General features: G+C 40.5%; 1 protein-coding gene across 2 annotated transcripts in view; it reads left to right on the top strand.

The window, feature by feature from the left end:
- LOC124801412 (transcription initiation factor TFIID subunit 13) overlaps positions 1-12,046 on the top strand; it is a 30,115-nt gene extending 18,069 nt beyond the window's left edge. Inside the window, exons 2-3 of one of the 2 annotated variants that reach the window (XM_047263073.1) lie at positions 398-568; positions 11,790-12,046. In XM_047263073.1, the coding sequence (XP_047119029.1) occupies positions 398-568; positions 11,790-11,963 (345 nt within the window). In that variant the 3' untranslated portion in view covers positions 11,964-12,046. Of the gene's footprint in view, positions 1-373; positions 569-11,789 lie in introns of those variants that run through there. The other variant, XM_047263072.1, reaches the window with a different exon arrangement.
- The last annotated feature ends 9,060 nt before the right edge of the window (positions 12,047-21,106 follow it).

Genomic DNA, 21,106 nt, shown 5'->3' with positions numbered 1-21,106 from the left:
AATATTTGAGTTCAGAATCTCTGTCTCACAGTAATGCAATCCAAGAGATATCTTCCTCTGTCTCGTGGCCTTTTCCAGTGTGGAGGCACAGGAAGATACCTTATAATTTTGAAAATTCCTTATCGGAAACAATAAAAAAAAAGGAATGAAGAAAGGCAACTAATTATCTGCAGTTCAGTAGCTCATTCATACATCTGTAAAACTTACAACTATTCCTCCCCCGCCACACACCATTCATCAGTTACCTACATTACATTTATTACGGCTTAGAATATGCACATAAAACTTCCCACTGCACACGCTTACTTTGTAATAAACATTTTGAGAAATGAAATTGATTATTCATAAAATCTAACACTAGTGTTGATTTATAATGACCACAAAAATTTATTTCCAGTTTGAGGAAGAGGAGTCTGATTTACCACTTGGACAGACACTTTCTGGAAGAAAGCGCTTATTCTCAAAAGAACTTCGTTGCATGATGTACGGCTTTGGTGATGATCAAAATCCATATACAGAAAGTGTTGATCTTCTAGAGGATCTCGTAATTGAATTCATTACAGAAATGGTAAGTTTCTGTGTTATTTTTATTGTTTTCAGTTAATAGTTATCGTATTTGTTTTCATGTGTGAATTTTGTGCTTTGTTGCAACAGTAGTGTCCAGAAGTGGTTTGTTCATTATTTGAAATGTGTACAAAAGCTCCCAGAATTGAATAGCATATGTCAACAAGATTGGAAAAGGGACAAGTTGAAACTGTTTACAGTTGGACAAAAGACATGTATTTGTCAGAGAGCAGTGTCCAGTTGCCATCAGTTGGACAACAGATAACTGTGCACTGTAGTTGAGACAATGTTTGTACACATTGGATTTCAAACCTGATTCTGCTCATTACTTTAGAAATCATCTGTGATAATGCTCATGTTGCCAGAAAGGTGCTGAAATAAAGCAATAAAAAATAACAGATTTGTTATGGAGCTACAAAATATAAATATTGATGACTCCTGCCAGTAATAAACTGACCATTGTCAACCACTGATGAAACTTTGAACATATTAATCAAATTATCCTGGCAGGCAGACAACATTACATCACAACTGAGCTTATCACATAGGAAGGTTCATAGCATTCTGCATGATATTAAGATGAATTCATTTGGCTTGTTCACAAATGCTGTCCCTTCGAGAGTCACTGCCAGTTATAAATAACCTCACTCCACTGACAGATGTTGGTGACAGCTTCCTGAGTATCATTGTTTGCTTTCCCTATTATATACTGAGGGACCTGGTTAAGACAGTGTTAACACACTAGACTCGCATTCAATAAGAATGGAGTTTGTACCCCACCTGGCCAACCTGACTTGGATTTTCCATGGTTTCCACAAGTGGCTAAGGTGAATGAATGTCAGGATGGTTCCACTGGTATGGCCCTGGCCGACTTACTGTCTTATCCTTGCCTAATCCTTTCATAAAGATGCTGTAACTTACCAAACGGGAAAGTGCTGGTAGATAGACACAATAAAAAACACACAAACACACACACAAATTTCAAGCCTTCGCAACCCACGGTTGCTTCATCAGGAAGGAGGGAAGGAGAGGGAAAGACGAAAGGATGTGGGTTTTAAGGGAGAGGGTAAGGAGTCATTCCAATCCTGGGAGCAGAAAGACTTACCTTAGGGGGAAAAAGGGACAGGTATACACTCGCGCGCACACACACACACACACACACATATCCATCCTCACATACACAGACACAAGCAGACATATGTAAAGGCAAAGAGTTTGGACAGAGATGTCAGTCGAGGCGGAAGTACCGAGGCAAAGATGTTGTTGAATGACAGGTGAGGTATGAGCGGCGGCAACTTGAAATTAGCGGAGGTTGAGGCCTGGTGGGTAATGGGAAGAGAGGATATATTGAAGGGCAAGTTCCCATCTCCGAAGTTCTGATAGGTTGGTGTTAGTGGGAAGTATCCAGATAACCCGAACGGTGTAACACTGTGCCAAGATGTGCTGGCCGTGCACCAAGGCATGTTTAGCCACAGGGAGATCCTCATTACCAACAAACACTGTCTGCCTGTGTCCGTTCATGCGAATGGACAGTTTGTTGCTGGTCATTCCCACATAGAAAGCTTCACAGTGTAGGCAGGTCAGTTGGTAAATCATGTGGGTGCTTTCACACGTGGTTCTGCCTTTGATCGTGTACGCCTTCCGGGTTACAGGACTGGAGTAGGTGGTGGTGGGAGGGTCCATGGGACAGGTTTTACACCGGGGGGCGGTTACAAGGGTAGGAGCCAGAGGGTAGGGAAGGTGGTTTGGGGATTTAATAGGGATGAACCAAGAGGTTACGAAGGTTAGGTGGATGGCGGAAAGACACTCTTGGTGGAGTGGGGAGGATTTAATGAAGGATGGATCTCATTTCAGGGCAGGATTTGAGGAAGTCGTATCCCTGCTGGAGAGCCACATTCAGAGTCTGGTCCAGTCCCGAAAAGTATCCTGTCACAAGTAGGGCACTTTTGGGATTCTTCTGTGGGAGGTTCTGGGTTTGAGGGGATGAGGAAGTGGCTCTGGTTATTTGCTTCTGTACCAGGTCGGGAGGGTAGTTGCGGGGTGCGAAAGCTGTTTTCAGGTTGTTGGTGTAATGGTTCAGGGATTCGGGACTGGAGCAGATTCGTTTGCCACGAAGACCTTAGCTACAATGGGGCAGCCGGGATGTTTGGGTTTGTGAATTTTAGGAAGTAGGTAGAAGGTAAGGGTGCGGGGTGTCGGTGGGGTCAGGAGGTTGACGGTGTCAGGTGGTGGTGGTGGTTAGTGTTTAACGTCCCGTCGACAACGAGGTCATTAGAGACGGAGCGCAAGCTCGGGTTAGGGAAGGATTGGGAAGGCAATCGGCCGTGCCCTTTCAAAGGAACCATCCCGGCATTTGCCTGAAACGATTTAGGGAAATTACAGAAAACCTAAATCAGGATGGCCGGAGACGGGATTGAACCGTCGTCCTCCCGAATGCGAGTCCAGTATGCTAACAACTGCGCCACCTCGCTCAGTGACGGTGTCAGGTGAAAAGTTTTGTAGGGGGCCTAAGGTTCTGAGGATTCCTTGAAGCTCCGCCTGGACATCAGGAATGGGATTACCTTAGCAAACTTTGTATGTAGTGTTGTCTGAAAGCTGACACAGTCCCTCAGCCACATACTTCCGATGATCAAGTACCGCGGTCGTGGAACCCTTGTCAGCCGGAAGAATGACGATGGATCGGTCAGCTTTCAGATCACGGATAGCTTGGGCTTCAGCTGTGGTGATGTTGGGAGTAGGATTAAGGTTTTTCAAGAAAGATTGAGAGGCAAGGCTGGAAGTGAGAAATTCCTGGAAGGTTTGGAGAGGGTGATTTTGAAGAAGAGGAGGTGGGTCCCGCTGTGATGGAGGACGGAACTGTTTCAGGCAGGGTTCAATTTGGATAGTGTCTTGGGGAGTTGGATCATTAGGAGTAGGATTAGGATTATTTTTCTTCGTGGCAAAGTGATATTTCCAGCAGAGACTATGAGTGTAGGACAGTAAATCTTTGATGAGGGCTGTTTGGTTGAATCTGGGAGTGGGGCTGAAGGTGAGGCCTTTGAATAGGACAGAGGTTTTGGATTGGGAGAGAGGTTTGGAGGAAAGGTTAACTACTGAATTGGGGTGTTGTGGTTCCAGATTGTGTTGACTAGAATTTTGAGGTTTTGGGGGGAGTGGAGCTGGAAGTGGGAGATTGAGTAGATGGGAGAGACTGGGTCTGTGTGCAATGAGAGGAGGTTGAGGTTTGTTGGAAAGGTTGTGGAGGGTCAGTGAGTTGCCTTTCCGGAGGTGGGAAACCAGGAGATTGGATAGTTTTCTGAGGTGGAGGGTGGCATGCTGTTCTAATTTGCGGTTGGCCTGTAGGAGGATGCTCCAGCTGGTGTGGATGTGGGAGAGGAAAGATTGAGGACTTTGATTAGGGATAGGAGTTGACAGGTGTGTTCATTGGCTGAGTTGATGTGTAGGTGAAGGATTAGGCGGGTGAGGGCTATGGATTGTTCAGTTTGGAACTGGTATAGGGACTGATGGAAAGAAGGGTTACAGCCAGAGATGGGAACTTTAAGTGTGAGGCCTTTGGGGGTAATGCCAAATGTCAGACAAGCGTGAGTGAATAAAATATGGGAGCGTAATCTGGCTAGGGCGAAGGCATGTTTGCGGAGGGAATGTAAATAAAACTTAATGGGGTCGCTGTGGGGATGTTGTGAGGGTAACATGGTATTAAAAGGTGGAAAGTAACATGAAGAAGAACTCCAGAATTTCCCCTCCAACCTCAACTCCTTTGGTTCCATCACATTCACCTGGTCCTACTCCAAATCCCATGCCACTTTCCTCGACGTTGACCTCCATCTGTCCAATAGCCACCTTCACACACGCATTTACATATGTCTGCTAGTGTCTGTATATGTGCGGATGGATATTTTTCCCATGTGGAATGTTTCTTTCTAATAAAAAACACACAAACACACACACAAATTTCAAGCTTTCACAACCCAAGGTTGCTTCATCAGGAAAGAGGGAAGGAGAGGGAAAGACGAAAGGATTTGGGTTTTAAGGGAGGGGGTAAGGAGTCATTCCAATCCCGAGAGCGGAAAGACTTGCCTTAGGGGGAAAGAAAGGACAGGTATACACTCTCTCTCTCTCGCGCGCGCACACACACACACACACACACACACACACACACACACACACACACACACACACACACACACACACACATCCATCCGCAATGTCTGTATGTGTGCGGGTTTGCCTGTGTCTGTATGTGTGCGGATGGATATATGTGTGTGTGTGTGTGTGTGTGTGTGTGTGTGTGTGTGTGTGTGTGTGCGCGAGTGTATGCCTGTCCTTTTTTCCCCCTAAGGTAAGTCTTTCCGCTCCCGGGATTGGAATGACTCCTTACCCTCTCCCTTAAAATCCACATCCTTTCGTCTTTCCTGATGAAGCAACCTTGGGTTGCGAAAGCTTGATATTTGTGTGTGTGTTTGTGTGTTTATTGTCTCTATCAACATACCAACGCTTTCGTTTGGTAAGTTACAGCATCTTTGTTTTTAGATATATTTTTCCCACGTGGAATGTATCTGTAGTCTGTTGTGTCAAATGGTCAAAGGACAAACAAGTAAATGAATAAAATAAGTCATCTTTGCTGGCAGTGAAACATAACATTGCCTCTATTAGCCACAAACTGTTTGTCTGTCAGTCAGTAGGTTGGAAAGGAAGAACATCCCCAGGGAAGTAAAAATTTCACATTTAGGAAAGTAGGGGGAAAGTTGTGTGTAATTTCACACGTCACTCATTATTCACTCGCTCTAAGAGCAGCCCCGAATCTACGATATTTCTGAACTGCAGTAAAACCTTGATAGTGCCCTCCCTCCTTGCGCCCCTCCCCATCAAGTGTTTGAGTTAGGACATATAAAAAAATCGATTTTTCAAACATGTGTTAATTTTGTAGTGCACAGCTTTAAGAATACTTAGATGTATAAAACATATGTGTTCAAGGAAATGTAAGACGTAATTTGGTCTTAACTGTGCCAAAGTGCAGTACCACGCCTCTTCACATGGCATTCTTCTGTCACTGTATTTCGTGCTGTCAAATTCAAACTTGTATATTTAGCAATGGAAAATATCAAGCCTATATTCAGGACAGTGAAAATTAAAATGTCCTTTGGTGCCTCTCCTGCTCCCAGTCAGCCAGTTTAACATTCAACCAGCCCCCCCCCCCCCCTGCCCAAAAAAAAGAAGAGGGCAATCACAATTAATACTGTGTGGGATTATTTGTGGCTAGGAGAATAAGAACTCTTCTTCTTCAATCCTTAGGTCCCAGCATTTTTTTCTCTCTAATCTTGCTACAGCTTTACACAGTGCGCTTTCCTTCTTACAAGAGAATTTGCTTCCTTATCAAAGTTCGTCAAAAATTTTGCTACATGAAAAATCAAAATGTTGTCTAATACTGTAAAAGCTGTTATTATGGATAGTACGCAAGACTGATGTGGTTTCTCGATTTGATTACATCTATTTTGTCACTGTGTACTATATAAAATGAAATAGATGTTTCGAATATTATAGCAGTTGTAACACGTGCCAAATAAGTGTGACTATTTTAGCACAAATGGTCATTTTTATCTACCTCATTTACGTAAAAAACATGACAGTGTAATTCACAGAGTACCTATATCAAGTGCCTATTAGGTCTACTACAAGCAAAAAGTTTTATGTTAGGAAATAGCTTCACATTTCATTAATATGCTCCAGTTTCTCAAGCATGAGATCGAAAAGTAGTAGTAGTACAAAATTTTTATATAAATTCAGAATTGTCGTATTCTTCCATATAATTTATTAGATGTCCCTGTTTCTTCTCCTTCCTGTTTCCAACAATCTTGCCATCACGAATTATGTACTATTCCTGCCATTGCCAAACTTATTCTCTGATTAACTTCACTAACCTTGCTGGAGTCACCAGTTCAGTTAACCACGTTCATTCTTCGTTTACGCATTATTATGTGTTTGTACAACACGTTCTCCATGCTATTCCAAGAACAGACTGCTTACCGGGGGCTGTACAACTGGCCCTTAGCAGTGTAGCATACTGGCAAAAATTTGTGTCAAAATTTCATTTTCTTGGATATACCAAGAAGATAACACGTAATCTTTCTTACCTGTTATTCCTGTCAGTCATTTATTTCTACTCTGGTAGTCTGAATCTATGAATTTCACTAATAATTATAACATTGATAATCATTTGCACACCCAGTCAACCACATAAATGAACAGCGGTTGGCATTCACCTGTTTGGTTTATTCGGCTCAGCTAATATAGCCCCGTCCCCTTTTGTCTATGGGAAAATTTGTTAATTTCTAGATGCGACAGGATTTCCCTGGCAGAAACATCACATACAGTATGCACGCATTCAAAAATCAACTTATGATTCATTCAGGAATCAACTTCGAATGTGTTCAATCGATAGACCAACATGCACTGGATACTATGCGCTTTGTGAAACAATCTTTTTTTCTTCAAGAATATGAATTTGGCACCTCCTGAAATTGCTACCCAGGATAAATGCCCCACTTCGCCCCCCCCCCCCCCCCCCGCCTCTTCCTCCCCCCCCAGGTCTGGGCATGTCATAAGAGGGATAGATTATAATTAAGGATCTTGATGTGGACATACTCCCATCATGCTATCAGAGAGCAGCACCCAGAAAAAGAATAAGAATGGGCAGTGTGCTTGCATATAGATGTTTGACAGTTAAAGTTACCTTGCCAAGAACAGTGTTATGAAACTGAAACATCCCTTCTAATCACCCAGGCCTTTAACAGCTGATTCCTTTTTTCTTAAGGCCATACATAGCGCAAAATGCATTCTTGTACTTAAACATATATAAGTCCAAAAATATTACAGTTAACGCAGTAAAACTTGAGACTACTGTATATAACATAATGCTTCATATTCTGTGCAATTTTTGTTGGAAAATGCACTTCAACATACATTGTGTAAAGATTTGAATTTTTAATTAACATTGTTTCTATATTGTACCATTTCTTGCAAACTAATGAAGCAATAAAATTGAAATTTCACAGTTTACATCTGAATAAGTGGCTCATAAAATGTGCGGAACAGATTTTTGTTTAAAAATCATAGTTGCTTTGAAATTCATTTTTTAGTTTTGTGTTGCTCAGGACTGGTCTATTTTTCTCAGATTTTAAAGGAGAACTTTTCCCAGAGAAAAGATAATAGAGCGTGCTGCACAGGATTATTCAGTAAGTAATTCTTAAGAGCTATGCCAAATTTCAGGATGTTTGCTTTATAGTTCATGACAAAAGGTACATTATACGTCAAAAAAGTCAGTTTATGACAATTCACATTTGAAGTTTTTATTTCAATTTTTGGCAGTATCGCTATATGTCTAGGGACTAATGATGTCCATATCCATAATCTTTATTCTCTTCCTCGTCTTTCTGGAGTAATCTCTTCTCCTGCCTCTTTTGCATTGCCAACTTTTGCATTTTTCTTCAGCTGTCTAGCTTTGTCCAGTCGCACTTCATTCATCCATCTGAGTATCTTCAACGTGAATGCACCTGGATGGGAGCCTAGTCTCTGCAGGCACTTAATCCTACCAACATTTTCACTAGTGAATACTGGACAGGCATCGCATGCAGATGTCTTCACAACTGTTTAGGACACACATACTGTTTTTGGACAACTCATCCATACAAGGTATTTGTATTGTGTGAGCTCTCATTATATTGTGTGTTTTCCTATGTACACACTTTTTTCAGGAGTTCAGGTTTGGCTAGGTACCTGAAAGTTGGTTTTATAACATCTGAAACAGCAAGTGGTAAACCATGTTTTTGGGTGTATGGCTTTCCATTGGCTTTTTCCTGAAGATATTTGCACCATGAGTTGTTCACATTTAGGAGCAGCATCTGTAATACTGTTATTTAAATTTCCTGTAGCTTTTAGACATGTGAAATTCGACATTTCCACACCTTTTTGAATATGTGTCCACTGTTATGATCCATTTCGAGCAAAACAAGTTGATATATGCAAAACTATAAAATAAGTTTGTAGCATGTACTATTAAAACAATCATGTTATAAACAAAGGAATGAGCAAAGAGAATCTTTTCACATCCTTCTAGACTTATCTGCAGTTTGTTTCGATTGTGTGAACAAAAAATTAACCCACAAGAAAGTAGCATAGAAAAGGTGTGGATCACAGCATAGAAAGAGGAGGTGTGGCAGGTGCAGACGCACAAACTAACTTTTTTAAAACTTATTTCTAGCCGGAATTCAATTATAAAACTTTGGGACGTTATTCTTAACAAATCAATCTAATAAATTACTCAGTAAAAAAAAAACTGATTTTTTTTTATTATTTATTTTTTCCCCCCCCCCCCTACATATGCCTCTGGATCTGTTCATATCTTCTGCTTATTAGGGAAGGGGAGCTGTTGGCGAAATTGGAGGAGGGAGGGGCACTTATATCTCCCAGTGGGGAATTATTTGGATGGGATTACGTGGGTAACACGGATATTCATCTTAAAGTCAGAGAGAACCTATGGAAACTCTTGTGAGAACTACCACCTTATTTTACTGCACTAAGTGTGGTCATCATTGCCTCCAGGAGTGCAGCAGATAGGTGTTGGGTGATTTTAAACACAGCCAGAGTGATAAGCACTGCAACTTCACCTTTCAGTTCTGTTGCCCATCCTGTTGTTGTTCGTAGTCCTGTTGCCGCATTCTGTCACTGCAATTACTTTTTCTCCATAGCACACAGCTAGTGATACTGCTACTCTGCTCACAGGTGCTAGCTGTAAAGCTTGCCACATCTTCATTTATTCTTGGCACCTCTATCACAAGCTATGTTCACCTGGTCAGATACCTTCTTGCCCTCCATCTTCCCACTAGTGCAACTATGGTGTGAGAAGGGCTTGCAGCTACCCCTTCCCACCCATTTCCAGCTGCCAACGTGTGTTACACTACTGTGACCAGATATCAGTTGGTGATCCACCCTTATTGTGCAACAACATTTGTCATGATTGCCAGCATACTTGACACATCTTATTGTGGCAGTATTTGGCCGCATGCCTCTCTTGCTGGTATTTAAAGCACTGAGGCTTTCTGTCGAGTCCTGTTGAGAGAGGTTCCACAAAGACTTTGCAAGGCTCCTTCAACCCTGCCCTGTCCTCTTATCATATCGATGTGCAGCATGAGTAATGATTATTTCGTAGGTTAACAGTACTGCATGGGGCATTTCTGTGTCAAATATTCAATGCAACCTCTGCAGGATGACTGCCATTGCCAGTTTTTCTTCTTCTCCTGATCTGTCTTCTACAGAGGTTTGGTGATGAGCTTGGCTACCACATGTGCTTGTTGCCAGCGTATGTCTAAAGCAGGACATTGTTGTTGTGAGAGTAATTTTGTATATAGTTCTGAAAATTATTACAAAACACTTCAAAATAACTTCGTTGAATGGTAGGGCAGGAAGTCTCCCATGGCCTTATCAGTGGTTCATCCTGGCATACACTGTAGCAGCTATAGGATACCATAGAATATCCAAGTCAGGATGGCCAGGCGGGATATGAACTCCACTCTGAATGTCAGGAGTGGGAGTGGCTGCATTCACTTCACCCATGTCCTGATGGCCCTTGTGTCATTAGTTTGTTGCAGCTTCACATCTGCCTAAAGACAGTGGGCTGTGTCATCTTCTTCTTATTGCTTGCTGAAGTTTTCCCAGCAGGACTGCCAGCCTCATAATCTGAGTTCCCTTCAGCTGACTCAGTAATTACAGCCATTTTATGTCATTTGGTGTCTTTCTACAGTTATGCCTATTTTTTCCCTTCCTGGAAGCTGACAACTGCTATCATATTGATGTGATAGAATTGTGTTTTCCTGGAAACATATGAGTCTCAGCTTTATTTTTGATTGGGATAGAAGCTGAAGTAATGAGTGAAAATTTGTGCCAAGGCCAGGACTTGAAACCTGTTCTCATGCTTACTAGATGTGCTAACCACTACATCGCCATGGCATTGTGGCTCACACTACTACATGGACTACCCTCCATAACACAAATGTCAGTTCATGCCTCCAGCCCATTTTACCTTCTTAAATCACCAGTACTGCTGAGGCTCTCTGATATTGGAATAGCAGCCCAGCTTTGTATGTAATGGGGAAATCTTGATATTATGGAATACATTTTCCTGGGGACATGTTAGTCTCAACTTTATCTTCGATAAAGTGTCTGCCCTGGTACATCTATTTCCTGTGGCTAAAACTGAAATTCCCAGGTAACTCATAAAGCACTCCAGGACTGTTGTATGGATATTGAGTCAAGTATACTTCATTTTGCATAAAGTACCTTGAGGAAAAGTTATATTGCAATAAAAGTTTATAACCAAATCTAGCAACATTTTTTTTTACCTTATGCAGTATGCCAGGATTGTCCACTAACCCCTTGGTACATAGCCTGTGCAATAGAATAGTCCCTTGTCATACATATATTCCAGAAAATTGTTACACCCACATAACATCCTTTCTTGGATGCCTCAAATGGGTCTGACATATCCGTTGCCGAAGTGTAGCCTCTTTGATCCTCCAAAGTTGGCAACTCTGACAATGATCTTTGGTAAACTATGGATGGTATGCCCTTGACCAATGAGAGTATGTGGAGCAAATCTCTGCCATCTCTGGTAGAATTGTGTGTATGTCTGTCACAATGGTTACAACATCCAGGTCTCAGAAGAACTTCTGGCAACTCCCTAGACTTCACACCTGGTACCATAGAGCTTTATACTCCCAGCTCTCACTGTGTAGGCTGCCTACAATTGCTGTTTTCTGCCTACAATTGCAGTTTTCAACTTTCACAGTGATTATTCATCACAATTGAAATCAATATTTTCGAATGTAGGTGAGCAGTCATTACAGTTTGGATGGCAAGTAAAGTAATACATCCCAGGGCCCAATTGAGTGATAGTAGGAGTAACTTCCCATGAACACACACAGAGGTCATTAAGACATTTTATTACACATCAATCGCTGAAGAAGATGTGACAGTTATTAGCAAATGCGGGCAATTATTCTGATATTTTTTAAACCTTCTACATTTTCACATTCACACAATAAAGCAAGTTGCTTACCAAATTTGTTGCACATTTCTTTTACCCCATGGTGTGTATACTAACATTTTCTCCAGCTGTTATTAATAGTGTGATTGCTATTTTTTGCTGATTTTTTTGTTATTTCATTTTTCAGACACACAAAGCTATGGAAATTGGAAGGACAGGAAGGGTTCAGGTTGAGGATATTGTTTTCCTTGTGCGAAAAGACGCAAGGAAATATGCACGTGTGAAGGATTTACTTACAATGAATGAAGAACTGAAGAAAGCCAGGAAGGCATTTGATGAAGTGAAGTATGTGGGGACATAGAATGTGACGTGACAGGCTTCTGTGTAAATTCATATTTTTGTAAAAAAGTGTATTTATAAATAAACAGCATTTTGTCAACTATACTTTTCTGTTAGTTGTAATGTAACATATATTCATAGGTTACATTGTCACATGAAAAATATATAAATCATCAGAATCCCACACACCGAAGTTTTTGTACAAAACCATTTATTAATTTAGCATAGATGCTATCATGGTGGTTCATAAGCAAGAAATGATCACATTGTATTTGCAAGAAATAGAGGGGTTTCCTATGTGATTGTGAAGAGAGAAATTTTTTCTTGACTAAGCCCAGTTATTTGTTCAATTATTCTGCACAATTTTGTATGTTTGCCCCATGAAAATATCTGGTGTACCTACTGTCCAATCTCATTCCAGTAACCTAATGCTGGGAAATTTGTTTTTTTTAAAAAAATCACACGTCATACTTACTTCACAGCCAAAGCCCTTGACAAACAGAAGTGGTATGTTGTATTTCTTTGTGTATAACAGCCTTCCTGTTGGCTCCCATTTTCCTAAGACATTGTATAGTAAGAATAACTGCACTTTCAACCACAGACCTCCCGTGGCATTTACAACAAAAACCATGCTGCTTTACAGTGATCTCACTAGAGCTGAGAATCTTGACAGTCCATTCATAACTAATTTGTGTATCTAATGAACTCATTGTGTTTTTAAACTAGTCTTTATTTCCTCATGATTAGTTTCTTGTAATCACTGTTCAGATATTCCTCAGGTATTTTTAGAAGTTCACATTATAGATCATGTACAATCAGCTTGTTCGATGAAACTATGTGTCAAAGAGGTTGTCTTCTGACACCAATGAGTTCTTTACAACATATCAGTTTCTCTACACTGAGACATTTATAACAAGAATACTTTTAAACTTATTGCATCTCACTTGAAAGATAATAAAATGGTAAATGTGGCTGAACATCACAATTGAGGAAACAGTTTTAATATAACATGGCAATACTATTATGCAGTTACTCTGGACTTACGGCCTGCGTTGCTTAATATAGAAAACGTGTCAGTACCGTCCCTATTAGCGCGTGTGATTTATTTTATATTTATATTAATTTATTGCCCTTTGGTATTAACCATTTAACCAGATAAGTCAGCAAATACAGATTTTGTATACAGTATTACATTAATTAGAAATTACATTAATTCCAGGTAATTCTGGCCCGAGCTGGCGGAGTTGCTGGTTGTGTGCTTGCTTGTGTGTATGAATGGTGTGTTTTTTCTCTTTTAATAACGAAGAATGTGACCGAAAGCTTTATGTAAGTGTCTTTTAACTGTGTCTGTCTGCAACTTAACGGGTCGTCTTTACTGTAAGTAGAAATCCATTTCTTCCTGCATTGTTCATGTTCCTACCTGGAGTTCCCATTGTTTAAGTGGTACACTTTGTGCATTCACACACTCAATTCAGTCTGTTGTTGTTGTTGCTGCCGTCATCGTCGTGGTGTTCAGTCCAAAGACTGGTTTGATGCAGCTCTCCATGCTACTCTATCCAGTGCAAGCTTTCTCATCTCCAAGTATCTACTGCAACCTACATCCTTCTGAATCTGCTTAGTGTATTCATCTCTTCGTCTCCCTCTACAATTTTTACCATCCACACTGCCTTCCAATACTAAACTGGTGATCCCTTGATGCCTCAGAACATGTCCAACAAACCGATCCCTCCTTCTAGTCACGTTGTGCCACAAATTTCTTTTCTCCCCAATTCTATTCAGTACCACCTCATTAGTTATGTGATCTACCCACCTAATCTTCCGCATTCTTCAATAGCACCACATATCAAAAGCTTCTATTTTCTTCTTGTCTAAACTATTTATCGTCCATGTTTCACTTCCATATATGGCTACAATCCATACAAATACTTTCAGAAACCTCGTCCTGACACTTAAATCTATACTTGATGTTCAAATTTCTCTTCTTCAGTAACGCTTTCCTTGTCATTGCCAATCTACTTTTTATATCCTCTCTACTTCGACCATCAGTTATTTTGCTCCCCAAATAGCAAAACTCATCTACTACTTTAAGTGTCTCATTTCTTATTCTAATTCCCTCAGCATCACCTGATTTAATTCAACTACATTCCATTATCATCGTTTCGCTTTTGTTGATCATCATCTTATATCCTACTTTCAAGACACTGTCCATTCCGTTCAACTTCTCTTCTAGGTCCTTTGCTGTCTCTGACAGAATTACAATATCATTGGCAAACCCTCATGATTTTTATTTCTTCTCCATGGATTTTAATTTCTGCTCCAAATTTTTCTTTTGTTCCCTTTACTGCTTGCTCAGTATACAGACTGTATAACATCGGGGATTGGCTACAATGCTGTCTCACTCCCTTCCCGACCACTGCTTCCCTTCATGCCCCTCGACTCTTATAACTGCCATCTGGTTTCTGTACAAATTGTAAATAGCCTTTCGCTTCCTGTGTTTGACCCCTGTCACCTCCAGAATTTGAAAGAGAATATCCAGTCAACATTGTCAAAAGCTTTCTCTAAGTCTGCAAATGCTAGAAACATAGGTTTGCCTTTCCTTAATCTATCTTCTAAGATAAGTCGTAGTGTCAGTATTGCCTCACGTGTTCCAACATTTCTATGGAATCCAAACTGATCTTCTCTGAGGTCGGCGTCTACCAGTTTTTCTATTCATCTGTAAAGAATTCATGTTAGTATTTTGCAGCTGTGACTTATGAAACTTCTAGTTTGGTAATTTTCACACCTGCTTTCTTTGGGATTGGAATTATTATATTCTTCTTGAAGTCTGAGGGTATTTCGCCTGTCTCGTACATCTTGCTCACCAGATGGTAGAGTTTTGTCAGGGCTGGCTCTCCCACAGCTATCAGTAGTTCTAATGGAATGTTGTCTACTCTCAGGGCCTTGTTTCAAGTTAGGTCTTTCAGTGCTCTGTAAAACTCTTCATGCAGTATCATATCTCCCATTTTATCTTCATCTATGTCCTATTCCATTTCAATAAGGATATTGTCCTCAAGTACATCGCCCTTGTATAGACCCTCTTATATACTCCTTCCACTTTTCTGCTTTCCCTTCTTTGCTTAGAGCTGGTTTTCCATCTGAGCTCTTGATATTATACGAGTGGCTCTCTTTTCTCCAAAGGTATCTTTAATTTTCCTGTAGGCAGTATCTGTCTTATCCCTAGTGATATATGCCTCTAGCCATCCCTGCTTAGTCATTTTGCACTTCTGTCTTTCTCATTTTTGAGACTTTTTATTCCTTTTCAATTTCTCCTTTCATCAATTAAATTCAATCTCTCTTGTGTTACCCAAGGATTTCTACTAGCCCTCGTCTGTTTACCTACTTGATCCTCTGCTGCCTTCCTTATTTCATCTCTCAAAGCTACGCATTCTTTTTCTACTGCATTCCTTTCCCCTGTCCTTATCAGTTGTTCCCTAATGCTCTCCCTGAAACTCTGTACAACCTCTGGTTCTTTCAGTTTATCCAGGTACCAGCTCCTTAAATTCCCCATTTTTGCAGTTTCTACTGGTTTAATCTACAGTTCATAACCAATAGATTGTGGTCAGAATCCACATCTGCCCCTGGGAATGACGAACAATTTAGAACCTGGTTCCTAAATCTGTCTTACTATTATATAATCATCTGAAACCTTCCAGTGTTTCCAGGCCTCTTCCACATATACAACCTTCTTTCATGATTCTTGAACCAAGCCTTAGCTATGATTAAGTTATGCTCTGCACAAAATTCTACCAGGCGGCTTCCTCTTTCATTTCTTACCTCCATTCCATATTCACCTATTACTTTTCCTTCTCTTCCTTTTCCTACTGTTGAATTCCAGTCCATATATCGAATCTTCTTATGCTGGAACCTCTGTGTCTGACTTACAACTGGGTATCTGCTTCTTGCAGAAACCGGGTGGTACTGACGAAAGCCGTTTTGGCCAGCTGTTGAAACAGGCCCATTATAGACATAGGTTGGGGAATTCCTGCTTTGATCAAGGCCTTAAACTTCGGGCATTGTATGTGCGTGTGCGTGTGTGTGTGTGTGTGTGTGTGTGTGTGTGTGTGTGAGAGAGAGAGAGAGAGAGAGAGAGAGAGAGAGAGATAAGCCTAGTATCAAACATGGTTAAGGTCTGCAATCTCAGTTGGGTGGACTTCGTTGTATGGAGATGGCTGAACTTCCATCCTATAAACATGTGAAGGATAACAGCTGTGACCACTACTATGTGGTGTGGCATTTGGATTCCTTGATTTGGGAGAACCAGGTTTTACATGGAATAGTCAGCTGCATTGTGGCATATCATCTTCCTTTGGACGTTGTGAACCTACCACATCTGTGGCCATTCTTGATGGACCTTTTTCTTTATGCCAACAACAAAGTCTGTATGTGGAAGGCAAGTGAAGTAAGGTTGGCCACCAATCGCACTTTGTTTCGCCAGGTGCTCCCCTCTCATTACATGAGATACCAGTGTGTCCCTTGATCGAGGTTTATATTGACTTTGACACTGATTACCTTAATTACATCAAGTACATAGCGGTTAGTGTTGGAGTCCCATTGCTGCTTTTCCATTGCATTCCCCGAATCTATGACATTAAGGAAGTTGTCAAACTGATTTGCTGCATATTGTAGGGCTTCTTCAATGGCAAGAACTTCGGCAGTGGGAATGCCGGCTTCCATTGGTAGCTTAAATATAGCCCAAGATAGTGGATCTCTGCAGAAGTAAGTAAAGCCAGAGCACATGACTACACTAGAAAATACATTGTAAATCAAGATAAAAACACAGTTCTTGTCACAGGCATTGTATAAGTTGATTGTTGACTGTGGCTCCACATTGTCAACACTGTAATATGTAAGATGAATACCATATTTCAACAACTCAGTGTCATATCTCCAGTTCTGCAAACCCATCAATATGAAAGACATAATCGTAGTATAATGTATTTATGCAATAAATGTTATATTCACTACAGCTGCCGTGTATGTGCAGTGTGACTGAACTAGCTGTAAAACTTTCTCACAGCCAAACAGTAATGCATGACAGTGACCTGAAAATGAATACTTGGAATTCCTGTGTACCATTTCCAGAATGAAGAGGGAGTGGACGTGAAGGTGTGTAAAACATTCTTTAAGAACATTTTGCAGATATCAGATGGTAGGATTACAAGGGTTCTTTTGCACAAAGTGCAGCACCAGACTCCACCTATCGATAAGCGAGGCGCATGCCCTGCTAAAAACAAAACACCAATAGCAAAGATGGTTGCAGTAGAGAGCTTCATAACACAGTTTCCAGCATATCGGAGCCATTATGCACGAATGAATGAAACAGTGGATCGTAAGTATTTGTCACCAGACCTGAGAATGAGGAAGTTATACGATTTGTATAAAGCCGAACATGATGATCCAGTCTCATACTGCATGTTTGGTCAGATATTTAATACAAGATTTAATCTGTACTTTCATCCCCCTGTAAGTGATTCCTGTGATAAATGCGACCTCTATAACATCAAACATGCTGCAGCCGACACCGTGGAAGAGAAGGGTAAATGGGAATGTGAAAGAGAGTTACATCAATCAAAGACCGAGAGCACGCGGACAGGAAAGCATAGCAATGTAGCAGAAAGAAGGCATCAGGACAACGATATGACCGTGATTGCCTTAGATTTGATGAGGACTTTACCGACACCGGTACTTACGAAAGGTATCTGTTACTATAAGTGGCAGTAGTGGACCTATGCACCAAGAAAGCTACCATGTATGTATGGAGTGAGGGCGAAGCATCCCGAGGACCACAAGAAATTGGATTGTGTCTCATGCATTGCATTAAACATAACGTCCAAAGAAAGCTACTGATTATGTACTTGAATCGATGTGGCAAGCAAAATCAGAATATAAAAATGGCCTTACTATGTCAGTTCATGGTTCTGCATGCAGATTTCATATCAGAAGTAATCCACCATAGATTGCTAGTCAGGGACTTTCATACCTACCATGTGACAAGGACTTCGGTATCATCGCGAAGAACAGGAAATTTCACCCGAACATATACACACCCTCTGACTGGATGATTATCATTATCGCTGCACAAAAACAACCACCCTCCATCGCTATACTGATGACAAGGAAATATTTCATGTCCACAGTACGTTTAGATAAGTACTCCAATGAGCCAGATGTCCCGTCAGTTTTGCTAAACGAGGGTCAAAAGTAATTGAGACTCTGGACGTACTATATCCCAATGGACACGCTGAAAAAGACCGATTTAATTGCCTTGCCGCAATACGTACCCCCATTGCACCATGGTTATTACCGTAACTTGAAGACATCTGCACAGCCGTGTGGCGACACCATCCCTGTAAATGATGATATGGATGACGAACATTAATGCCTCATGTGTATCATGTCCATTGTTTGACTGCAGTGTGTAAAGCAATAACAGCCTATCCCACATATTTCATGTATTACAACCAAGTGTGCTGAAGGAATAGTGGCCTAACCCACACATGAAACGGTCTAAAAACACTATTACAGTTAACTCCACGTATAGCTGATTACTGGACGCCATACCATATTATGTATACCACAATCATTTGCTATACGCCACAATTGCTACCTTACACATCAATTCTGCAAATGTCAGTATCTTCCAGTGGCCATTCCCACAAACCAGTGTGCTGTGGGTTAGGCGACTACAGTGCTGATAGCCTCATTTACCATTGATTTTTCAAGAGTTTTAAAAAGAAAATTTGTTATAATAAACAAGTTGTTCGCTTTTATGCATACCGACTGTACCCAAGTGTTTATATCCATGAACATGAAAGATGATACATTCATAAACAGAATATGACAGCAGCATTGCCATTAGAGGGAATGATCACATAGATTCAGTCGTGGTAAACTTCGGTTTATTGGTAGAATAGTGGAGATGTGCAATAAATCTACAAAGGAGATTGCTTATAAATCACTGGTGTGGCCAGTTGTAGAATATTACTCAAGTGTGTGGGATCCATAGCAGATAGGACTAACAGGGAATACTGAATTATACAGAGGGGGCAGCATCAATGGTCACAGGTTTGTTTAATCTGTTGGAGAGTGTCACAAAGAGACTGATGGAGCTGAACTGGAAGTCTCTGGAAGAGACACACAGACTATCCTGAGAAAGTCTGTTAAAAAAGTTTCAAGAACCAGCTTTAAATGATTATTCTGGGAATATGATGCAACCCCCTAAGTATCGCTTGTATAGAGATCACGAGGATAAGATTGGAATAATTAATGCATTCACAGAGGCATTCAAGCAATCATTTTCCTGTGCTCCATATGTGAATAGAATGGGGAAAAACCCTAATAACTTGGTACAATGGGACATACCTTCTGCCATGCACCTCACAGTGGTTTGCAAAGTATATATGTAAATGTAGATATTGTGTTTCAAATTGTGAAAATGAGGTGATATTATTAGAACCATGATATCGCGGAAAGCAACTGCTGGACTGGACTGCTCATAGGCCTGAAACATTGTTCACATTGTGCTGCCAGTTCGTTTGCAACGTGTTTCTAACACTTGGCAAACAGAAAAACAGCTATCTCTGGCTGTACTTGTACAGATTAAAGTAAACACTTTTTGGAATGACTACTGCCAGAAGCAAGTCTTTTAAACCTATGTTTGGTGATGTGGTCTTGTCTGCAAATCAGTATGCAGTATCACTGCAACAAATCACTCGTGCAATCCATCCCTGAATATTTCTCAAGTGTGTGGGACTTTTACTAAATAGGACAATCAGTGGACATTGAATGCATACAGAGAAAGGCAGCACAAATGCAGGTTTGTTGGACTCTCTCGCAGAGATGCCAAAGAAAGTTAATTGCCAGACCCTTGAAGATAGACATATACTATCCCACAAAAGCCTACTTACAGAATTTCAAGAACTGCCATTAAATGATGTCTAAGAATATACTTCACTTTCTATGAATTGCTCCGATAGGGACTGTGAGGACAAGAGTGAAGTAATTACAATGTGCACAGAGGCATTTTAACAGAAATTACTCCTGCACTCTGCCTCATGTGAATGGAATGGAAAACATCCATAACTCATACAGTGGGGAGTACTCTCTGCCATGCCCTTCACAATAGTTTGCAGAGTACACATGTAGATGTTAAGTGATTGATCACATTATTTGAGATGGTGTGCCCCTGTAATGTGTGAAGTGTTCACAATAAAAAAAATGTAAATTTAAAGCATGACACCTAGAAAAGCAATTGTCTTAAACTCTACTGGCAGCCATGACTCTGAAAATAAGATTAGTTCACTACTGACACAATGCACATGAAAAAACATACCACAGAAGAGGCCACGGCAGTGATACAGAAACAGTTTACATACAAAAGTAGTTAGGTTCCTAGCTTGGATTTTGCTGTGGATGCACAGGAATCACAAGGTGCCATGTAAAAAGAGATGACCTATTTGAGGTTGTTGTTGCTCTTGTTCTGGTCCTCAGTCCAAAGACTGGTGTGATAGCAGCTCTCCATGCTACAGTATTGATTCAGAGGACAAATAAATAAATAGTTACATGATGTACCCATATAATCTTCAACATTTTTCTGTAGCACCACATTTCAAAAGCTTCTATTCCCTTCTTGTCTAAACTGTTTATTGCCCATGTTTCACTTCCCTACATGGCTACACTCAATATAAATAATTTCAGAAAAAACTTCCTGACACTTAAATCTGTAATTGATGTTAACAAATTTCTCTTCTTCAGAAACACTTTGCTTGCCATCACCAATCTGCATTTTATATTGTCTCTACTTCGACCATCATCAGTTATTTTGCTGCCCAAATAGCGAAACTTAATATATTACTTTAAGTGTCTCATTTTCTAATCTAATTCCTTAAGCATCCCCTGATTTAATTTGACTACATTCCATTATCCTCGGCTTTTGTTGATGTTAATCTTATATCCACCTTTGAAGACTGTCCATTCTGTTCAACTGCTCTTCCAAGTCCTGTGCTCTGCTGTTTCCGACAGAATTACAATTTCATTGGTAAACCTCATGATTTTTATTTCTTCCTGGATTTTAATTCCTACTCCAATTTTTCTTTTGTTTACTTTATTACTTGATCAATACATTGA

This window comes from Schistocerca piceifrons, chromosome 1 (assembly GCF_021461385.2).
Source record: "Schistocerca piceifrons isolate TAMUIC-IGC-003096 chromosome 1, iqSchPice1.1, whole genome shotgun sequence".
Lineage (NCBI taxonomy): Eukaryota > Metazoa > Arthropoda > Insecta > Orthoptera > Acrididae > Schistocerca > Schistocerca piceifrons.
The sequence above is the reverse complement of the archived record's forward strand: the minus strand, read 5'-3'. Positions and strand labels throughout refer to the sequence as shown.